The 23,493-nt window shown below is 45.0% G+C and overlaps 1 protein-coding gene across 2 annotated transcripts in view; it reads left to right on the forward strand.

The window, feature by feature from the left end:
- Kcnn3 (potassium calcium-activated channel subfamily N member 3) overlaps positions 1-22,622 on the forward strand; it is a 160,920-nt gene extending 138,298 nt beyond the window's left edge. For both annotated transcript variants that reach the window (XM_042681894.1, XM_042681893.1), the window contains 4 exons: positions 6,267-6,377; positions 15,322-15,449; positions 16,325-16,394; positions 21,750-22,622. In XM_042681894.1, the coding sequence (XP_042537828.1) occupies positions 6,267-6,377; positions 15,322-15,449; positions 16,325-16,394; positions 21,750-22,046 (606 nt within the window). In that variant the 3' untranslated portion in view covers positions 22,047-22,622. The remainder of the gene's footprint in view (positions 1-6,266; positions 6,378-15,321; positions 15,450-16,324; positions 16,395-21,749) is intronic.
- Positions 22,623-23,493: the final 871 nt, after the last annotated feature.

Below are 23,493 nucleotides of genomic sequence, written 5' to 3' on the forward strand. Positions count from 1 at the left end.
CAGCCTCAGCAGCTCCTGCTTATGACTTAGAAAGACTCTAGTGGCTCTGCTGCATTTTGAGGGCTAGAGACCACACTGCTCCTCAGAGTCACAGCATCAGAGCCCCAGAGACCCTCTTTTCGGAAGAGGAGTAAAGGCTGGAAGAGGAAGCCACACATCTAAGTCTAGGGAGAAGGAGACACGAGGCTGGCAGCAGGGGTGAGTGCATGGCATGGATAGGGTATTTTGGGACTTGGGTGTAGGGTTCCATGAGTGAACGCCACAGCCCTCCCCAGGGCAGCCCCCCTCTGTGCCCCATCTTGAGGCTATGAAGTCCTTCCTTCAGAGCTCCCTCCCACTTTGGTCCTCCTGTCAGCCATGACAGACCCTCTTTTCTTTGATTCCTGTCTGCAGGAGAAAAGAGGACCTCAGTTAAATGCCAACCTGGGCTAGAACTCTCTGTCCTACTTAGCCTTGGTTGCCTCTCAGGTTGACTTGGTGGACAGAGCAGTCAGCCGTGGACCACTGGCAGGAAAGAAGGCCTCGGGCCAGTGGGCTATATGAACACTGCTCTTCCCTCTTTCCTGACTCAAATCCAGGGCAGTCCCCACATTAGCAGGTGGCCCTGAAACAGCCATTAATGACAAGAGGCTTAGCACAGGAGCTGGGATAAATCATGGGTAAGTGTAAGGCTTTGGAACCAACACCTCCCATCGTTTAGTAGGAGTCTGTCTGGCACAGCTCCAACTGTCACCAGGAAACCAGGGAAAAGAATCTTCTTACCAGAAAGGAATAAAATGCCACCTGAAGGCCAAAGCTTTCCTTCTGAGTTACTCCTGGGGCGTGGGCTTTGTGCCTTAGAACCAGCTCTTGGGCAGGGCTGCTTAGAGCCTGGCTGCCAATAGATGGACGGGCCCTGCTGGGAGCCTCTGTTATTTTTAAATACCAGCCATTCTCCCTCTCAGCATGGAGTCTGTGCCCCATCCAAGAAGCTGCCCGTGCCCACCATTTTCCTGGTTCCTGACTCTGCATCTCCTGGCTTCTACTCTGACAAAGTGTAGTGGAACCCCCAGCATCCCCTGGGGAGTGGGCATCAGTAAGCGGCTCTGTTTGCCAGCCCCCCCCCTCCCCCGGCCCCTGCCCAGATCCCCAGGGCTCTTTGGAAGAGAGTGTTTGCTTCTTGTAGATTGAGATGGGATCAAAGAGGAAAAGAACAAGCAGGTGAGGGAAGTGATACCCACCTCCCACATTAAAAATCTAGCACAGGTCTTTCATCTGTTCCTTTTGTACAAAGCTCCCATTGCACGAATACATACCTTTGAGCACACAGGCACAGAGAGGGTTTTCCTCTAATTCATCGTCAGTGTGTTTACCCAAACTAAAGTCCCGCTCACTCTGAAACCCTGGTGGTTTTTTTTTTTTTTCTCTATCCAACGTGACTTTGCAGCTGAGTCACTCCTTTCAAGGGGTTCATGTTGCTGAGGATCTCCCCGTTCCCCAAAACACAATGTGTATCTCCAGATTAGTATTGCAAGTGCCTTGACTCAAGGTAGAGCTCCTTATGTGGTTACCATGGACACCATGAAGGCCAAGGCAGGGCCTGCAGGAGAAGGGAAAGGAAGGATTTGCATGTGCCCGCTGTAAATGGTCTTAATCATTGTTTTCTCTTGGCAATCTCTGTAACGGTGTAATTATCAACCATTAGGCAGGGTATATAATTGCCTGGCCAACTTGGCACTGCTGGCACAGACCTGGATTGTTTGAGAGAGTTCACTCACTAATGCAGATTCACCCAAGTCCAGCGTCCTTCCATTCAGGATGAGTTACATGCAGGAAAGGGATAGCTGTCAGTCTTCAGTACCAGAATTGGAAATGATTGGAAACTCTGTAGGCATCTAGAACACCCTTAGAGTCGTGAATCTGTTTGGTGGTATCTTTGTTTTGGTGTCACCACTTTTCAAAGCTAGATGCCCTCCAGGACCCTTATATGAGTCATGGACAACTGGGCAAAGCTCCCAGGGGGGATCTGCTGGGACGCTGAGCTTTTTGTTTTTCCTAATGGCCTCCTGAGAGATCCTCTCAGAGCTGCAGCAGGAAACTGAAGATGAAGTAAAAGGTAGCCCAGATTGAGTCATTTTAGGAGGTGCACCAAGAGGGCTCCGCAAGACATCTGCTTAATGTCAATTTTAGATGTGCCTCTCCCGAAAACACCTTGGTTTCAAACCAGATGATGTTATTTTAGTGGTTACGTGGAATCTGTCGCAACAACAGAATCCAACTGTAAAGCCTCCAGGCTTCCCTCCTCCATTTGTCACTTTCATTTATGTTTTATTTCATTTTATGCTTCTTTAGTTAAGAACACCTCATCCTTTTCCCCCTGGGCTTCTTGTTTTTCCAGCTCCTAAGAGTTTCCAGCTGGAACCTGTTTCTTGGAAACAAGAAGTGGGAGGCCTGGTGTGGAGGAGTCAGGGTCCAGATTCAGGTCCAAGTCAGTTGATGGCTTAGGCATGTTCACTCCCACTAAGATATCCGTCTTTCTTTCTTCAGTGCCCCCTTGCCCACCCATGAACCTTGGAAAGTTTGACCTCATTGGAGGTAAACTTTGTGCTCCCACCCCCCGAAGGAACAGGCAATGGGCAGAGCAGACCCTGGGATTCCAGTGGTTGTCACCTGTGATTGAAGACTTGGTACATCTAAAGGCAAAAGCCTGAGTCTTGGATTTGCTCCTCAATCTGACCCCATAGAAGTCATCATACCAGCAGCTGCTGCCCTGTCCTATCCCACCCCATCCTCTCCCCCCATCCCTGGCCATGGCTGAGATTCCACACTAGGATAGCATGAGCTACCCCAGGCTGCAATGAACCTTGGAAATTGGTTTCCTAAAGCCAGAGTTCACGGTCATATCACACGAGCTCTCTCAGGCAACAATACTGTCCTGGCAGACATGCTTACCAAAGAAACGTGGACAGACCCACCATCCCAAGGGAACAAAAATTCCGAATAAGTCTAACACCACTGAAGGCTGAACCTGGTAGGTCCTGTATTTTCTCTAAAGAGCTCAAATTGACCATTCACTTTGGACTCAGATCTTGGGCTCCTTATTTAGTCTCCCTCCCTCCCTCCTTCCTTCTTTCCTTCCTTCTCCCTTTCCTTTCCTTCCCTTTCCTTTTTTCCTCTTCCCTTCCCTCCTTCCTTCCTCACACTCAACAACTCATCCTTTTTAAATTTTTTTCTCTCTCCATAGCCACATCTTTTCTCTGATGGAGCACAACCTGATCCCTATCTCATTCTCCCTCCCTGCACCCTCCTCTCTTCCTTTTCTTCCCCCTTGCTTTTCATCTTATTTCTTCATCTTCCCTTCTTTTCCCTTCTCTCTTCTCATCTCTTTGTCTTTCCTTCTCTCCCCACACTGTCCCTCTTCATGCATGCTGGTCTCAGCACTGTGTCCACTACTTTTGAAGGTAGTTGAGTTTGACCTTGTCTTCATGAGGAGGTCATCTTTTAGAGGAAATAACCAAGTTAGGCATTATTGTCAATGACCTCCTTAATTATATCCAGATAATGAGTTATCTAAGAAGAAAATAAAATTTGAGAGAAGCCACTTTTCTCCCTATTCAAGTTTTAATTGGGAGTTAAGAAAGCAGAATCTTCCAGAGAAATATCTGCAAGGGAACTCTCGACTTTTTTTTTTTTTTTTTTTTGCGGTCATGGGACTTGAACTCTGGGCCTGGGTGCTGTCCCTCAGCTCTTCAGCTCAAGGTGAGTACTCTACCACTTGAGCCACAGCACCACTTCTGGTTTTCTAGTGGTTTATTGGAGATAAGAGTCTCATGGCCTTTCCTGCTCGGGCTGGCTTAGAACCATGATCCTCAGATCTCAGCCTCCTGAGTAGCTAGGATTATAGGCATGAGCCACCGGTGCCCAGCTCTTGACATTTTTAACTTAAGAGGAATTGGGCAATGGGATCTGGTCTACCTTCCTGCCTCCGTGTGAAAATGAATTTTCTTCATGTAAGACAGAGAGTTTTTTCCCTCATATAAGACAATTCTTTAGTTAGAGCACTCTCGCTTTCAACTAGGGGTCTTCTGCATTCTGCCAATAGGGCTGTGGACCATGACTAGAACCATAGGTATTGCATCTAGACCCTAGAAATGTAGGATCGTAGATGACTGATTTTATGAAGTTCTCAAGTGGCATGGTAAACAGGGAGGTGCCTTCTTTAACTGCTGAACCCCACAACTTGCAGGGATGATTTAAGTGGAGTTTTATCTGGATCTGGGGAAAGGAGGGAAACAGAGCCTGGGGAGAATCCTCTCCATCTGATGTTCCATTTTTAACACTCTGATATTTCCCTCTTTTTGGACTTTCAGCTCAAAATACTTTTGGTACTCCATTATTTAAAAAAAAAACCAAACAGGGAAGCTACTGGGTCTGGTAGGGGGACAGGATACTCCCTCCAGGACAGCTCCTTTTAAGCTATTTTTTGCTTTTGGAGGCCTTGCTAAATTGATTATAGCTACAAACCAGGCTGTCCAACTGTCTATATCCTCTGAAAATTGGATACAGAGGCTCCTGCAAGACACAGATGCCAAGAAAACACAGACGTCCCCAAACAAAAGAGAAAAATGAGGTCAGAAAAGGAGAGCTCAATGCTTTGCACTTTGCTGTGTTTGGAATGGGTGGCTGCTCCAGTGTACCAAGCAACAACCAATTGTATTGCTGGGACTAGAAGAAAGTATTGTCCACTTCAGCTATGCCAAACCTCACACACACATTAGCCTTTGTCAGCCATGGAAAGGAGAGAATGTAGAAAGCAGGGAACTGATCTGCTCACATGCATCCCTCCCAACTCTGCTGTAATTAGAAGTCCCTTTAAGAAATAGTCTTGCCTATTTCTCACACATTTTGTAAACCCAATGAGCCATAACTGTAATTGATGGATTTCTTCTTCAATCCAGGGGCCGCAAACTACTGTACTAGGCTCTGTATTTTACAGTTAAAACTGTGGCTACTGTTTGGCACTGATCAGACTATACTGATGGCTTTGATAAATTCACCATTTCTCTCCATAAGTCCTGGTGCAGAGGGAAGGCAGGGGTCTTGGGAGAGGGTCCTCTCTTGCCAAGGATAGTCAGGCTTCCACCACCCATGGGAGAACCAGGGAGAGTGAATCTTTCTTCCCACAGTGCTTGTAGACTAACTGAGCATTGGGGAAGGGGGGAGTTACAAACCCACCTAGAGAGTGTTGGAATGCTACACTCCCCTTTCCCCCTTCATTTCCAAGAAGTCAAGTGTGCATCTAAAGGATTCAGAGAGATGGTACCCTGCTGTTCTGTGGTTCAGTACCAGTCTGCCTCTTTGCACAATTTCTGCAGTGATCTCTTGTAAGGGATCTACCCTACCAGAGCAGCCTAGGAACATTATTCCGGAAAAGCCCAAGATTCATTTATAGAATCACTTAAATTCTGCTTTTAGGCATAAGTATTGTCATCTTTAAAAAAAACAAAAAAAAAATCTCTGCATGATGGCAGCTCCTTGTGAAAGCAGGAACGAGCCAATCTCCCGTGCTGAGTCACAGCCCAGACCTCCAGGTGGAGAGACCCAGCTGTGGGGCAACACCTCCATGGGGTGCCCCCAGTGTTCATTCTCTGAGGCAGTTTGGGGGAGAATGCATAACCTCTTTAGTTATTCACGAAAATAATTGAGTGTCAGTAGGTGTTGTGTCCATACTGTGGTCTGTGCATGGTCTTTTTTTCCTCCTGGGCTCCCTGGGCCGGAGCCAGCCATGGGTTTGGGACATGCAAATCTTCTGTCTCATAGCACACTGCATAGCCTGTCAAGGGCCTGGTGATTTTTCCTTTGATTTAATTCCCCAGAGGCTCAGCCCACGCAGCATTAAGGACTGGCTAGCTCTATGAAGACTCCGTCTCTCAAAGATCTATTGCAGAGCCCAAGCTAAGAGGCATTGCAGGCCTCTTCTTGGATGAAGACCCCACACAGGGCTTCTCTCTCTCTCTCTCTCTCTCTCTCTCTCTCTCTCTCTCTCCCTCCGCCCCAAGGTGTAGAGATGAAATAAAATACCTTATGCATGCTAGGCAAGCCTCTACCACTAAATACCTCCCAACCCCGACCTCCCCCCCCAACAGGTTTTGACAGGATTTATGGCTTTTATTGACCAGCCAGATAGCTCAAGTCCTTATACCATTCCCAGGAAATGTCCACAGTGGTCATGGGCACCTTGAATATTACATCTTGCCTCTTACTGATGTCCTGATATCCTCCCACAGGGTGCGGGTTGCACTGCCCTTGTGGTAGCCGTGGTGGCCCGAAAGCTGGAACTCACCAAAGCAGAGAAGCATGTCCACAATTTCATGATGGACACTCAACTCACCAAACGGGTAAGATGTCACATGTCCATGTCTTCTTAGGGGACTTACAACCAAAATAGAAGACAGAAGAAAATAGTTACATAGCATGGATTAGGGCTGTGTCTTCAAATGGAGTGTTAAGGGAGCCTCGGGCTCAGGCAAATAACCTCCACATAATTAACATCTTACCACAATGGGCTCCTGTCTTCCATTAAATCACGATGCATGGTTCAGACATCCAAATAATTTTCCTGGTAATTAACCAGTGGCATACAATGGTATAACCCACCCCTGGGCCTAATGATGCTCAATAAATCACACAACATGATGCAACAATTTTGTTTATGCTAAAATATTTTCATGATTCTTGTCAGGAAGGGCAGTAGAGAATCTTAAAACTATATTGGAAAAATATCTAAATCGAATCCTTTTTGTTGGAAAAAATATCATTTAAAATGATCGTTCCAGTCGAGCCCACATTCCTAAATATTATTGTTCATCAAAATGTCATCATCCAATTTTCCCCCTTTGGGTTTTTTGGATAATGTTTCTCACTTGTACACTTATGAAAGTGGTTAAGGAGGATGAAACACTGAAAATATGAAGGAATGGGGAGATCATGTAGCTGCTAAAAATCAGACACCCCACTGAATTGTCAGAAAAGCAAAGGCTCATTTAAAAGAGACAGGAATGAGCCTTCCAAGGATAACAACAGATGAATGAGCTAGGCAGGAGCTGTTTCTTCAATGACAGCTTTTGTGGAAGATTCTCTAGAACAGCAGCCTGGATGGAGGTCAGGAATCTGGTTTCCTACAAGACTTTCTTCTTTCCAACAAAGAACCAAAGCTTCAGGTAGAAGGTCTGGGCCTTTCTCTCGTTTAGAACTTAGGCAAAGTAAGGAATCCACAAGCCAGCCCACATTTCCAATTGGGTTTTTGAAAGCTGGAGAAAATATTCTGTGATTAATGTTGCAAAGCAGTTTTTTTAAAAATGTGTTAGAAATAGAGACAAAGGCAGGAAGGGAGAACAAAGAGAGAGAGAGGGAGAGAGAGAATGACAAAGTGGTATGTGAGCTCTCTGGGAAGGCAGTGGGAGAATGTGCAGTTGCCAAGGCCTCTCTGATTTCTCAGCAGAATTATTTATGGTGTTTGATTGTTTGGTCTTTGATTACATTTATTGAGTTCTTTAAAGAGTTGCCACAGATACAGAAAGGACCAGGTACAAGGAAATATTCCTAAATTGTTGACATATAAATGGTTGAATGAGGTACACCATGGCCCTAAGCCACCAGCTATAGATGATTTGATGATTTGAAGCATCAAGATGGCAGGCAGTGTTTGACATGGTCACCCTACTGAGTCTCATCCTATAGCCAGACCCTTCTCCTGTACACCCTTTCTGCCCCAATACCATTGCTAAAGTCATCCTTGGCACCAAAGGAACTTCTAAAGTTATTGGGGACACACTTGCAGTTATTTTCCTGAAACAATTTAGTGATGTCTCACTGGTTTGAAACTGCATGCAGTAGCGAAGGGCAAGAGATTTTTGCCTCCAAAAGTTGTTTACCAAGAACAGAAACATTAACAGGCTCTATTTATTCTAGTTTGCTTTTTAAAGCCAAGAATATACTTTGTATTTCATGTTATTCCTTTGTCCTCTCCATTTTTCACCCAGTAAATCAGACACTAGAGGAAAATAAAGCCAAGAAAAGCCAGCTCCCTCGTTTGCCAGGAAAATAAACAATTTTTTCCTGCAATATAATTGTAGAAGGAGATGAGATTGTGGATGCTAATTTCAATCTTTCAAAAATAATTCTCTAAAATCTTCTTCAAGGCCACTTACTTTAGGAAAAGTAGAATTGAAAATGAAATACACAAATATTTATTGCTCAGCCATGAATGCAAGGTACCTTCTTAATCGAATCACATCTCACTTTTCCGAGAACACTTAAATCTGTTGAAATGTCCCTTTAATGTCTAGTATCTTTTCTCAGAGAAATAAACAACAAAACACTGGCGGTTCTTACTGAGAAGATTTTCAAAGCTGGCAGGATGGGGACTTCCAAAGGTTCTGTCACATAACCTTGATAGAAATGAAGCTGGGTTTGACCCTGGGTCTGGTCTGGTTTGAGCTCATTTTGACCTGTCCATGGGAAAGCCCACCTTTCTTCCCCAAGGACTTCTAACCTATCCTCTATCCTCTCCAAATGTCCCATGTGTCCATCTGGAATGGCTTACGGGTCAAGAGATCTTAAGCTTAGCCTAATCATGAGATTTCAATGGCTTCTCAGAGAGAGGGGGTAGGGGAAGCTCCTTCCGGAGCTGATTGCATGTTGCAAATCTCCTAGGAGTGGACAGTTAGTAGCTTTAACAGCAAAAAAGCAATCCCTTACAAGTATGTACCATCTTAATTCTTCAAACATCTAAGGGAAAAAGAGAAAAATACGAATTCAGCATCATAAAAATACTTTGTTGTTCTAGTGTTCATTCATCCTACTACTTTGCTCCAGACCAACTCCACCTCTACAGCCAGCACTATATTCATTTAGCTAATTGTAGGAAGGGGAGATGATCTGGAGAAAGCACAGAGAGAAAGCTCACTTCTGGCTTTGCTGAATCCCATGCCTTGTCTTCTTGTATAACTTGTCAACCCTGGTGGCAACGTCATTTCTGTATTTAATGGGATCAGATCTTCCCACACTGACTTTGCAGTGTCACTGCCATTGTTATTCTATAATTATCACTTATTGCTAACCTCTGGGCTACTAGATGATATAGAAGTGACACAGAAAGACTGTAGGAATGGTCCCAGCGCTCCAGCTGTTCTCCCACCCAGATCTTTATGTGGTCATCTTTCTGTTTTATGTAATGAATATGCTTATCACAGAGAATGCTCCTTAGGTGTTGTCTCTTGATGTCTCTAGGGGCACCAAGATGGGTAAGAAGTAAACCTTGTCCTCATACCTAATCTTTGGTCACCAACCACCTTCAGAGAGCATGGCAGGGTGAGCTGCCATGGCCACACTGGCTTCAGAGGTGCTATGGACAGGTGTTTAGTGTACCACACTTAATTCCCCCATTCAAACTAGCAGGCAGACCTTTCAATCAACTAGATCACCATCACCTCTCCGACTCCTTGCTGAAGGGTTTAATGACCCCCAAACCTTATCCATGTTCACTTCCCATGAAATCAATGAGCAAAAATTCAAACCCCTAACTTTCTTAAACTAGTTTCTTCTCCTGACTTTTCTGGTCCACTGCCAACATCACTGTTTCTCTATTGTGTAGGCCCAAAGACTTCACCCCAGCTCTGACTCTTCTGTGCTCTTACCCCACAGCAGGGAATCTGTTTTCAAGCCTGATCCACCTTGTTTCGGTGCTGGTGTTGTTGTTATTGTTGTTTGCAGACAGTGACCTCTCCACGGTCCCTGCAACCCACACCTAAAGCTGCCATTTTCCATGACAAGAGCTTGCCACCTTCTCTGCTGCCTCAGTACTTACTCATGTGGCACTTTTCCTTCTCCTTAGCCTCTGATGTCGCTCTAGACATATGAGCTCTAGACATATGACTGCCGTACTCAGAAACCTCAGTAGCCCCTAGTAGCTACTGTATAGTGTTAAAGAAAACTTTATAAGTATGTCAAAGTTTTATTTGACATGCTTTTATTTCAGAAAAATATTTTTCAGCTGGCTAATTCAAAGATTTACTCTTAGTAGAGATCCTTTATAGGAAAAAAAAATAATATTAATCTTTTTTATTTTTGGTCAGATACAGAAATCGGGAAAAAGGACTGCTGACCCAAGTGGCTTGGCATGAGTGAATCCCTAGAATAAGTCTTTATCCTGTAAAAGTTCATTGGATGGTCCACTAAGCAGGAATTCAAAATCTCCTGAGATTATAAATGACATTCCTCTCTGTCCCAGAGAGACTGGACATAGCTTTTCTCCAACCACAGCAATGGAAGCATGCTGTTGGAGCCAAAAGGTCCCTCAGGGATGAGGAAGTCCCTGCTGGATGAAAACATTCAGGTTGGGAGGGATGGGTGGCACATGCACATGTCCCAACCAAGAGTATGTGTACTGAGCTGGAGGCTGCCCAGGGCCTGGTTCCTTCTCAAGCCAGTGGCAGCTCTTAACCACAACCCAGCAGGTCTGTCAGAGCTGTCTGTTACTTAGAACATGACATGACGGTTAGGGTCCTAGGCATGCTGGAGAGAAGAGCCAGTTTAACACTGAACTAGCTAAGCATCACATTAACAGTATTATGAAGTTACCTACCGTTCATTACCAGGTTGCTATGGGGAGAGCTTCAAACTCCAACTTGGAGCCACAGAAATACATCTCCTCTCTGCCTCCCTCTCCACCCCAATTTCCTGCCAGCCATGGGGGTGGAACCCTTCTCCCTCTGAGTGAGGCAGGAAATGTAGAATAGAAGGAGGGAAGGAAGGAGGGGAGGTGTGAGCCGGGTGATGAAGAGAGGGCAGCCTCAGGAAGTCAGCAGGAAGTCTGTGGGGGTGATGATGAGGGAAGAGGGGGTTAGGCAGATGGGAAAAGGGGAGCCACTCCCTTCTCCAGTCCTGTGTAGAATAGGTTTCTTGAGTCAAGTGACATGACATCTTGAAGTTACTAAAGTCACACATAGCAGGCTGGTCTGGCTTCTTCCCTTCCCCTCTCCAACCTCCAGGCAGAACACGGTTCCCAGAGAAGGATTTCTGCAGCATATTGGTTAGGCTAACAATTTCTAATAATTTCTTCTGCCAGAGGGGCTCCTGGATTTTCTCTCCTAGCGCTCCCTGTGGCATCTGGGAGCAATGTAGTGCCCCAAAATGGGTGTTCTTTTCACCCCCCTCATCCCCTTATTAACTCTCAACCCATCTGTAACACCAAAGGGCAGATTTCCTTGGCAGAAAGATGGCCAGAGTAAATGGACATGAAATGCTGTGTCCAGGAGCCCGGCAAACTGACATGTTTATTCCATTGCACATGTTCTTTTGTTGGGATTTGGGAAGATGAGAGGGAAAGAACCTTTTTTGGGAGAATAATATTAACAACACCATGTATTGAGGTACATTGGGTTAGAAAGTTGTAAGCATATTCTCATTTAATCAATACAACAAGCCCGCTTCACAGATCAATAGCAATTATAACACTAGCTCATACTCTGCTTTATTTTCCCGTAAAGCACTGATTATCTGAAACTGTACTATAGAGTACACACCTATCTCCTTCACAAGATTATAAATTCCATGAAGGTAAGAATATTACCAGTTTTCTGGGCATGGTGTTGCACACCTGTAATCCCAGCAGTCTGGAGACTGAGGAAGGAAGATACTCAATTAATAGTATGATTGTGATGCAAAAACAAAAGGTCATTGGATTATTTGTCTCCATATTCTCCCTCTGGAAATGTCTGACCCCGTTATAGGGGCTCATTAAATGTTTTTCAAATGAACAAGCAAAGGAAGTGAATCTTAACAGAAATAGATCTAAAATGGAGCTAATAATACATCTACTTGTCAGTTTTTTCTGGAGGTTAATAAAATAATGCAGACATTTGTGTTTAGCACAGAGCCTGGCACATGGCAAGTGTTGATAAATGTCAGCTGTCACTCTTATTTGTGAGATCTTTGTTGGATCACTTTCTTATTTGGGCCTAGACATCTTAGAGTTCTTCCTAAACTACATAGGCCACAGAGACATCCTCTGGCCCTAGTTAGAGTGAAAGTATAAACTTGAGGAGATAGAAAGTTTGTGGATTCAAGCTTGTGATTCATTCATGTGTGCATGTGGGTTTTGAAAGCCAGAGATCTCTCCTTCCACATAACTGGTCCTCACCTAGCCATCCTCATAGCCATCTAAGCCACTGTGATCCTGGCCAATATCAAACAATCATTATTAGTTTGCTGCTTCGGTCTCAAACCCCGTCTCCCTATTCCAACATCCTGGGAACATTTTTTGGGTCTGGTGCCCCAGTGCACCAGAAGAACTCAGAAGGTACCTAAGGCCCCTTTAGAGAAAGGTGTATAGAGTCCTGTAGGGGCTCAGTAGGCCCCAGAAGGGACTCACACCATCAACTGGCAATGTTCAGAGCAATCAGCCAGGTGAACTGGAGGTAGACCCTGGTCACAAGAGCATTTGCTGTCCACCTTGGAGACCATAGTACAGTTAAAAGCCTATTTTTTTTCCCTCTTGTAGATATTGATCTACTTAGCTTTGTGCCAGGCTGTTCACTGGCAATTAATTTCAGCCAGCACAAAGGCTTGCATTTAACATCACTTTCCTGAATGTGCAGGGCCTCCCGATCCAACCCATAAAGATGATGCAGCTGTCCCCCAGCTGCCCTGACAGTGCAGTGACTTCATTATCTTACATTTGGGCTGGAGTTAAGTGCAAGACCTAGACTCTGTGTTCTGTCCTACTGCTAAGCAAGGGCTATGATGATTTAAAAAATTTATCTCTCTCTCAAATGTCCTTTCCAATTCCTTGATCCCGGGGAAACAGAAAATAATTTTGCATAAAGCTGAAATCTAGCCCATCCTTCCTTTGGACACCATACAAACCTTTATGCATCTCTTGGGCCTGACTCTTGGTTAGACTTGGCCTCACATCCCACTTGCGTGAAGTGGTTTCCTCTTATTTTGAGTAAGGGCCTTGAGTTGGAATTATGATAATAACATATCTGTCTGGCACTTGATAGCTTATATAACACTCAAATCCTCATTGACTCCATTGGCCACTGATAACTTGAAGGTCCTGGGCTACATCTCAGTTTCTTCATCTGTAAAATGGGAATGATAAAAGCCCTGCTTAGACAGGGTGGTTGTGAAGATCCAATGAGTGCATGCATAGAATATACTCAGACCTCTGCCTGGCATCTGGTTGTTGCCCTCAGGCCCCTTAGCACCTTCATTTGGCTTCTTAGCCATTCTTAAAGGAAGAATGTCTTTCCATATCCTATGGATAATTAAGCATTTGCTCCTCAATGCTTAATGATTAGCAGAACCTACAGGCTTCCTCATGTTAAATGATTGTTCCATTTGGGATACTGAGACAATTGTCAAAGGTCTGTGAGTTTTGACACATTCTGTGGCTCTATCCTCATTCCTAAAACTTCGCTGAATAATTGGGGCCCTGCTAATCCCTGTAAAGCATGGAGCAGACCTGGCTGTCCTGTAAGCACCCAGGAAACTGAGGAAATCACATGTCAAATTGTCCCTTTCTCTACAATACAACAGCAACAATACAGTCTCTCCTGAAAGAAAGACCTCCTTCCATGCCTTCTTAAAAGTTTTTGTTGTTGTTACTATCTTTAGGTAGTTGCATACAACGTCACCATTTTTGGTTAGAATGCCACTGTTCATGGTGGCCTGGGCAGCGCCCTAGAGACTTTCCTCTCCCTACCTTCCCCATTCCCGCTCACTAGACACAGGCCATCTCCAACCTGCACTCACCACCACCTGCTCCCTTTTAGGCAGAAAAGTACCAGAGGTGAGCAATGAAATCATTTAAAATTATTTCACAGTAGATTTTTACTGAACAAGGGAAGCAATATTTACGTCACTTAGACATCTCTGAGAAGACTTAGCTGTTCTTTTTTTTTAAAAAAAAAAAATCACTTCAGCGCCAATGAAAAAATATAATCCAGCCTGAGTAATAAATTTTTGAAACATACACACACACAAAAGTTATCAGTCTGCAAAAACAATGTTTCCTAGGCCTTCCCACACATCTCAGTATTTTAACAACGTCCCATCTGTTGATGTCAGTCTGAAGAAGTGGGTCTGTACTCTCCAATTTTATTAAACTTCTTTCTGGCTAGTAACCTGATTGCTTCTAGTCGGGTCTGCTTACTTCCGGGCCTGGGGCCCAAGGACCTGTGCCAATTTGCATAGCTGACAGAAACGGAGATGGTTCATCAAAAATCTGTTTCACTTGTGCTTAATAAGGAATGTTTTCTCTTGCTCTTGTTTCTAATTGCTGAAGATGTCTGTGTTTGGATTAAAACTTTGTCCCCTGCCATCTGGATGCCATTGATATGTCTCGGCTCAGTCGTGAGCTGGATGATATCGATGGTTTCCATGTCAACAGATGACAGCATCATATGTGGAAACGTGTGACTGCAGTGAACGGAGAAGGAGCCAGCCTTGGGAAAAAGGCAGCTCTGCTTTCACACCTAAATATCTGCACTGAGTTCTAGACATCACTTTGAAATTATTTCAGTTTTATGTCAATTACATTTACATGTAAAATTATGGTGGGTTAAGGGTTTGGGCCATTTAGGAGAAGAAACAATGGACTTGTTGATACATGAAGTTCCAATCAGTAGGAAAAACATTTCCTTTAAAGAGGCTCCTTAAATTCTCCAGTTGGGGAGGGAGGGACTGGGAGAAAATGAGGGAACACAAGACACTGGAAATGTACTCATTACCTGACTCATGTAATTGTAATCTGTACACCAGCTCTATAATTACAATAAAGTAAATTAATAAGAAATAAAAATAAATAGACCCCAACTCATAGGAAGTCTGTTTACTCTCCAAATTAAAAATAAATAGCATCTTATACTTGTCCACTAAAGGCAAATCTCAGGTAGAGTGCAGCGTCCTGAATTCAAGGGCAGCAATGGCACGTATTTATCTTTTCAAAGGGTACCCCGGTCTTCAAGGTCTTGCCAAGGCAGCCTGTCTAAATATAGCATCAGCAACAGCAGTAGAGAGGCAGTGTTGAAATAATTAAGAAGGAAAGAAGAAACGCCTCTCAACTCGAAGCTTCAGTCTACTGCATCTAGCACAGGATTAATAAGAGACGGGTTTTAATCATCTGTTCTCAAAGTTCATGCTCTTGATTAAGAAAATAGATCGCTACAGAGTTATTTTTTTAAGAGGAAGACTATAGCACACACCCAAGAAAAACATATTACATGAACCTAAGAAAAGTTCCCTTGATAGCAGCCAGCTTTGTTTCTTTTTCCTTAGATCAAGAATGCTGCAGCCAATGTCCTCCGGGAAACGTGGCTAATCTATAAACACACAAAGCTGCTAAAGAAGATTGACCATGCCAAAGTCAGAAAACACCAGAGGAAGTTCCTCCAGGCTATCCACCAGTGAGTACCACAGCAGTTCAGCCATGGTGGCCAAATCAGAAGTACGGTAGGGGAGGGGGAACCCTGCAGCTCTGTTAGCCTCTTCTAATATACCTGAGAAGCACAGAAGAAATGGAGTCTGCTCCTCTCCACAAGCATCAGGATGGAGCTAGGCCTGATCCAGTCTGTTCATTCAGGTACTGCACCTCCCAGGCAGTGAGAAGGCTGGTATGGAGGATAAAAATTAGAGTGAGATCCTAAAGGATCTCATGTTGCACACATATATGCACACTCCTTGCATTGCAACCTACCGATACTTTCTCTGATAGAGGAATAAGGTTATTTTTTGTTTTGTTTTTGTGCTGTACTGGAGTTCCATTCCTTAGCTTTTTCACTGAAGGCTGGGTCTTTACCATTTGAGCCAGAGCTTCGCTTTGGGCTTTTGGGGGGTTCATTGGAGATAAGAGTCTCATAAATTTGTCCACTTGGGCTGGCTTTGAACCACAATCCTTAGATCTCAGCCTCCTGAGAAGGTAGGATTACAGTCATACCAGTATCTGGCAAGACTTTTTTTTCAAATACTATAGAAAAGCAAGGGATGAAACTATTCATTCTGATCTGGAGGTCTGGGTATCCCCTGAAAGATTAGAGATAGGCATTCTAGGGAGAAGTCACATGCAGAGCAAAAGCAATGATTTGAGAAAAGTCAGGAAACCAAAGTGACTGAGCATGCACAGAGACAACAGTGTGCTTTCTTGGGGCCTGGCAAGTCTTTAGCTCTCTCAGCTGTTACCTGGCTCAAAGTCCTCGTGCTGATAGGGCTGTAGACTCTGCCACTGAGGCTGAAGCATAACATGGACTTGGAAGGTTTGGTTGTTCCGATTCTTCCCCCACAGACTGAGGAGCGTCAAGATGGAACAGAGGAAGCTGAGTGACCAAGCTAACACCCTGGTGGACCTTTCCAAGGTGAGTGGCTGAACCCAATGATATTCAAGTTCCAAGATGCTAGCACTGAGACTTTTCAGTTGCATCTTTAACTATACCCAAAATGTACAGCTCAGGGAATGACCTGTGCAAGGAACAATTCATCTTTCACTTAAAAAAAAAAGAAAGAAAACCAAGAGCTGGGTACTGGTACCTCATGGCTGTAATCCTACTCAAGAGGCTGAGACCTAAGAATCACAATTGACAGCCCGCCCAGGCAGAAAAGTCCCCGTGAGACTCTTATCTCCAATTAACCACTCAAAAAACACAAAGTGGAGCTGAAGCTCAAATTGGTAGAACACTAGCCTTGAACAGAAGAGCTCAGAGACAGTGACCAGGGCCTGAGTTCAAGCCCCATAACCAACAACAACAACAAAAAATCAAGGTTCAAGTTTTTTGCCATTTGCAATTTGTTTTTAAGTTAAATAGATCAAGATGAAGTTTATTTTTACTTGGAACTAAATTTTTCAGTGTGATATTGTTTATTAGCTACATATTGAGGGGATCCTAAGAATGAACATGAACTACACAGTAGTGAAGCATCTTTAGCCGGACAAAATAGTGATAATGGCCATGTTGATGGCCTGGATTACACTTAAGAACATTTTCTGGTTTGTTATTATAATAGGAAGTTTATTTTCCTGCATATTCCAATCATTACAACCTACTTTTTCTGGCTGTAAATTGATAGTGCCTGGTGTGTGTTTTTAATTTTTCCATGAGGCAGAAATCTGGCAGTGACTAGGGAGAGAGAGATGGGGGAGGGGGAGGGAAAGTGGGGAGAGGGAGGGAGGGTAAGGGAGAGGGAGAGGCCTCCTGTGAACATCCAAAGGCCTAAGGTCCAATATTACATTGACATTTTGAATTGCCATAAACACTAAAAAGAAATTCACTCCTCTTAAACATCTCCAAAGTGAAGGAGGTAAAGGTCACACTATGGGCAGAGCTGGGCGTAGACAGCATTGCAGATGGAGTCCCCTCCAACACCCCCTCCTCCCTGCCTTCTGATAGAAAGTGCCCAGCTAATGTATAACCCAGGGCCTGGCTGGCAGAACATTCCAGCAGATGTCAATTATCATAATGGAACTCTGTTCTCTGGGGAAAGCAAGAGAAACTCCCTCAGGCAAATTAAGCACCCTTAGGGGGAAAAGAAAAGGGTGCAATCAGAAATTACTGGTTGTTAGGCCTGTATAGGCGCCTCATTCAATAGTGGGATCAAGGCAAAGAAAGAACCTCCTAAGCGTGTGAGGAATTCAATCAGGGAATGAACGGCTTGGCACAGCTGGGGAGAAGCCCACAGGCTGGTGTGCCTTTGGAGGGGGTTAAAGTGGAGCCCTGAATGGTGGGTGTGAGCATGACTCTGGTATGCAGGAGAGGACCCTATGGGATCTTGGGTATGTTGGTTAATACTCTCAGGTTCTAGGATCAGAAAGCTACCGGAACTAAGTTGAAAAATTGAGAAATTTATCCTAGAGATGTCAGAATCTCATTGTAGGTAGAGCCTCAAAGCAAGTGTGTGGTCAGACTTCAGAAAGAACTGGCTAGAAGGGGACCTTGGAAGGACTCAGGTGACATCCTCAGGTCCCTCCTGTTCATGTGTCTACTTCAATATCTCTACCACCCAACTCTCTTTTTGGCAGTCTTAGGGCTTGAACTCAGGACCTGAGCACTACCCCTGAGCAATTTCACTCAAGGCTAGCACTCTACCACTTGGAGCCACAAAGCCACTTCCGGTTTTCTAGTGGTTAATTGAAGACAAGAGTCTGATAGACTTTCCTGCCAGGGCTGGCTTTGAATTGCGATCCTCAGAGCTCAGCCTCCTGAGTAGCTAGGGTTATAGGTGTGAGCCACCAGTACCTGGCTTCTCCCTCTCATTTCTCCCCTCCTACTTCCTGTCTCCATGGCAGACTTGGCAGTCCCCTATTCCAGACAATACACATTACTATGTTAGCCTCAGGTGAAGACCTTTTTGATCTTAATTCCAAATTCTCAGAAGATGGTTGGCCAACTTGTGTCATGTGTCTACCCTTGAGCCAATCAGCTATGGCCATGAAGAGAGTCAGGTACACTCAGGAATGAGCTGCAAGAATGGCCTAGTGACATTCCACAGAACATTTCTTTCTAGGAGTTTCTAAATCTCCCATCTTTCCTCTCACCTGGCAGGGCACATCATAGCTGATGTTAACCTAGGAATATCAAATAAATTCAGCTTTCAAGCCTCCCTTTCTGCAGTGCCATCCATAGTCCAAGAATTAGAGAGATGGTTTTATGACTTTTGTGCTGAATTAAGACACACCTAATATGGGCTGCAAGTTACTACTAGGGTGGGGAGAGAGAGTGGATAGGAAAGGGTTAAGGGACGATTCTGCAGAACTACAGTACAGACATGCCTAAGACCTGAGTAAGAAGTGAACTCTGACATCCATCAAGTCTTTGTCTTTTCCTTACAGGAGACATGCCCAGGGTCCTGACAGCGGCTTAGCATATTTCATGTTAGTCTCCATCCTCCTGGTGTCCTGTCATCAAGCAGGAGGATACAGAGAGGCAATAAACACCAGGAGTTCTCCCTTTTCCTTCTTCTTCTCCATCCTAAATCACCTAAACCACCTTCTCACCCCTATCCTGGGGGTGTCTCACTAGATTAAGAATGTGGCACATGGCCTCCAAATAGTACTTTCTATATTGAATACCTACCTTACATGGACAGCGCAGGGAGGACTTAGACTCTTTGCCCAGCTGTTTCCATTTCTTCAATCAAAATATAAAAAGGCTCAGGTGATCCAACAAGATAATACCTGTAAAAATGCTTCATCCATTGTAAAGGTTTTGCAAATGATACAGCTGATAATGAATATAGATGAGGAAACCAGGATCCAAAGGAACAAAGCAATCATCTGAAGGTCAGGCAATTCCCAGCACTGGGCCCAAAATCCAGGAGCCAGGATATTGAGTCCAGAGCTCTTGAGGGTGCCCTGCGGTCCAGTTATAGGAATCTGAGGTTTGTACATTCTGGGAAGAAAATGCACCATTGAGGAGGCTCTGGGCATATTAATTAATGGGGGGAGGACTTTCACTTTGAAAGTCACTCTCCTTTGAGAGCGTTGAGCATACAGCATTCTGCTCTGGCGGTGGCAGAGCGGATAGAGAGAAGCTGTCTTCATGCCACCTCTGCCAGCTCCTCCTGGTGCAGCCTGGTGAATTCCAGCTGGCAAGATTTCACTACATGTTCACACACACCTCCCTCTCTTGTCTGATTTTGCCTCCTTCTTTTACCTTCTGTTTTTCTCTCGCCTTGTTTCCTGCTCCTTGGGGCCCAGGGAGCACTGATGTTTTTCACAACCTCCTGGAGTCGCTTGCCATTTTAGATGAAATCAGACTGGGGGTGGGGGCTGGTCACCAGCAGATCCCTAGAGGCCCAACCTGCTACCACTGAAACCTCACTCCTGAATGCCTGGGAGTGTGGGGCTCTTGTGAATCTTGATCCCAGGTCTGATGTACACAGCTGGCATCCTGGCATTAGTTAATCTGCTGGGAGAAATATGACTGCCATGTAGACTAACACAAGGGCAGCTGTGATACTGGAGTGGAGCTAGAATGCCACATGACAGTTGAGAGCTGGAAGTTGATTAGGAGCATCCTGGAGACAGCACCTGTCTGGAGTGTGGGAAGCAGCAGTGCTCAGAGGGGAGTTTAAACTGAGGTAGTCAACCAAGTCCTGTCAGGTGGAATGGTCCTTGAAGATTGTCCAAACTGGGCCAGGCACCAGTGGCTCACATCTGTAATCCTAGCTACTCAAGAAACTGAGAGGATCATGGTTTGAAGCCAGCCTGGGCAAAAAAGTCCAAGAGACTCTATCCCCAATTAATTGGAAGTAGAGCTATGGCTCAAGTACTGGCGCATCAGTCCTGAGCAAAAACAAAACAAAACTAAGAGATACTACCCAAGTCCCAAGTTCAAGCCTCAGTACCAGTGCAGGCACACACATGCAAACACACAAACACAGACACAGACACATACACACACACACACACACACACACACACACATCCAAATGGATGCAATGTGTATAGCACCTGTGTACCCCCTCCTGGGCCAGGCAGAGGAAGCCCTGTGAATCCACAAGGCAGCCCCTTCTGTTGAGCACTGAGATGGAGGAGTTAATTACGTTTTTCATTATTTTATATTCTGGCTGCTATGTTGAAAGCAAGGGGTGGGAATGAAATAACTTAGAACTATGTGTAGTTATTAACTGCAATTTTATAAGGAAGCCAAGGTTAGGAAAGATTAAGTGGCTTGACAGAGGTCACATTGTTTGTGAGCTGTAGACTTGCACTTGAACCCTGGCCTGCTAATTAAGTCTGTGGTATTAGCCATTCCCCTTCAGTGTCTTCCCTTGAATCGTTAGATACCAGCAGTCAGGTAAGCTTAGAGCTCAGCCTCTATAAGACTAGAGAACTGTTTAGAGACTTACTCCACTTAAGGAAAACAAACAAACAACAACAAAAGATGTTATTTCAACCAGGTATACAGGCTCACATCTCTCAAGCTACCTACTAGTGTGGCTGAGTTTGGGAGGATCACTTTGAGGCCAGCCTGAGCAAAAAGTTAATGAGACTCCATCTCAACAGAAAAAGCTGGACACGGTAACATGAGCCTGTCATCCCAGCTTCCCTAACAACCATGGGAAGTAGAAGTAGAAGAATCAAGGTCCAGGCTAGCCAGGCACAAAAGGGAGACTCTATCTCAAAAATAGACAGAGCCAAAAAAGTTGGAGGTATGGCTCAAGTGGTATAGCAGCTGCCTAGCTAACAGTAAGGCCCTGCCAAAAGATAAAAATAAAAACGTAAAATCTCCACTCACTACTTTATTACTTTTACATTAAGGAATAAAATGCCAGCCCTGTGCTGGTGTCAAAACGCCTGTAATCCTACCTACTCAGGAGACTGAGATCTGAGGATCATGGTTCAAAGCCAGCCTGGGCAGGAAAGTCTGTGAGACTGTTGTCTTCAACTAACCACCAGAAAACCAGAAGTGGAGCTGTGGCTCAAAGTGGTAGAGTGCTAGCCTTGAGCAAAATTGCTCAGGGACAGTGCCCAGGTCCTGAGTTCAAACCCCAATGCTGACCAAAATAGAAGAGAAAAAAAAAGGAATAAAATGTCCACCTCAGCTTTCCTCTCTATCTCTTAGAAAGCATCCCAGACTTCCTTCCTTGCCCAGATCAGACACAGTTGGGGTAAAGGGCATTTCTGCTGTGTGAAGGGTGGTTCATTTTCACATAGTGGCTTCCTCTGCGATGACCCTTCCTCTCCTTGTCTCTGGCTGTGTTTCTTCACACAGATGCAGAACGTCATGTATGACTTAATCACAGAACTCAATGATCGGAGTGAAGACCTGGAGAAGCAGATTGGCAGCCTGGAGTCTAAGCTGGAGCACCTCACGGCCAGCTTCAATTCCCTGCCCCTGCTCATCGCAGACACCCTGCGCCAGCAGCAGCAGCAGCTGCTGACTGCCATGATGGAGGCCCGGGGCATCAGCGTGGCCGTGGGCACCACCCACGCCCCACTCTCCGACAGCCCAATTGGGGTCAGCTCCACCTCCTTCCCGACCCCATACACAAGTTCAAGCAGTTGCTAAATAAAACTCCCCACTCCAGAAGCGTTACCCATAGATCTTAAGATGCAAACCAACTCTTTCCTGGTCACTTTGTCATCAAGGAACTTTCAAACCAGGAAACAGAAAGAAGAGAGACAGAGCTAATTAGCTAACTCAAGTTCATTCAGTGTGCTTGGTTCGACATGCCTTGAAACCAGAAATCTAATCTCTGTTTAGGTGCCTCTACTTGGGAGCGGGAAGAGGAGATGACAGGAAGCGACGCCTCGGGCAGGGCCCTTGCTGCACAGTTGGTGGAGAACAGAAATCCACGCTCAATCTCAGGTCTTCACAGGGGTGGGGAGGGGCAGCGGCACAGAAGTGCCCAAGAGCGAAGCCAGCCCAGAAGAGGGTCCCCTGGGAGAGGGGTGGTGCCAGGTTTGGGGAGCAGATTCCTCTCCTAGGGGACTTCCCACATCTCTCTCCTTTTCTTTTGTCTGAGAAAGTGTCTGGGTGACAAATACAAAAGAGAGATGCCTACAACTTGCCAAAACAGACATACCCAATTTAGACTGGCAAAAAATACCACAAAAAAAAAACAGACAATAAAAAGCCAGATTTTTCCGACCAATATTAATACCTATATAAACCTGTATGTTGCAAGCCACATGTGTGTACACACACATGATGCGCGCGTGCGCACACACACACACACACACAAATACACACACACCATATTTAGTTCAGGTCCTTTCTTATTTTAGCTTACCCCAAATGAAAAGGGATCTGGTATCTTTCCTGCCTGCACACAGGAGGCTCTCTACTGGTTTGAATGGGCATGTAGGTGCTGTTGGTTTAGGTAGGTAGCTGGTCTTGGCTACATTCAGGCTTCCTTGAAGGTGCAGATCCCTTCCAACCCAGTGTCTGTGGCTTTGCCTGAATACACAATGAGCTTGAGTTGATGTGAATGCCAAGCCAAAATTGTTGGCATTCTGGAGGGTTAAGAGGGCTTCTGAAAATAACAGCTTTTGCTGAGTTTTCTTCTTACATCCATATAAACTGGGTTCTGACGGGCCACGTGCCCGGGTGTATATATGGGGAGGGGGCAAGAAGGGGAGAACAAATGCCACCCAATGCCATACAGTGAGTAGAAGTATTATCTGGGGATTTATTGAGCTGAGGACTCACTCAGTGACAGACTTCAGCTGCAGATATAGGGATACAAAAAGCTTAGCTGGAAGGAGGAGAATGGGGAGTGGCCTACCAGGTCCCTTCTGCCTGATCTGAAGTCACCTTAGAATGAAGCATTGTAAGAACATGGGGCCCTTAGGAACCTGTGGGTAAGGTAAGAGGACATAGATTCGTCAGAAGCTTGCTCTTACTGGGTCATGTTAATTATGATTAAAAAAAAAAAAACACCAACTATCCTAGTACACCCAAGAGAGCCTAGAAACAGCAAGATTCAGTGTAGCAACAGGCACCAAACAACTTT

The sequence above is a fragment of the Dipodomys spectabilis genome, unplaced genomic scaffold (assembly GCF_019054845.1).
Source record: "Dipodomys spectabilis isolate Male_0828 unplaced genomic scaffold, ASM1905484v1 ptg000069l, whole genome shotgun sequence".
Lineage (NCBI taxonomy): Eukaryota > Metazoa > Chordata > Mammalia > Rodentia > Heteromyidae > Dipodomys > Dipodomys spectabilis.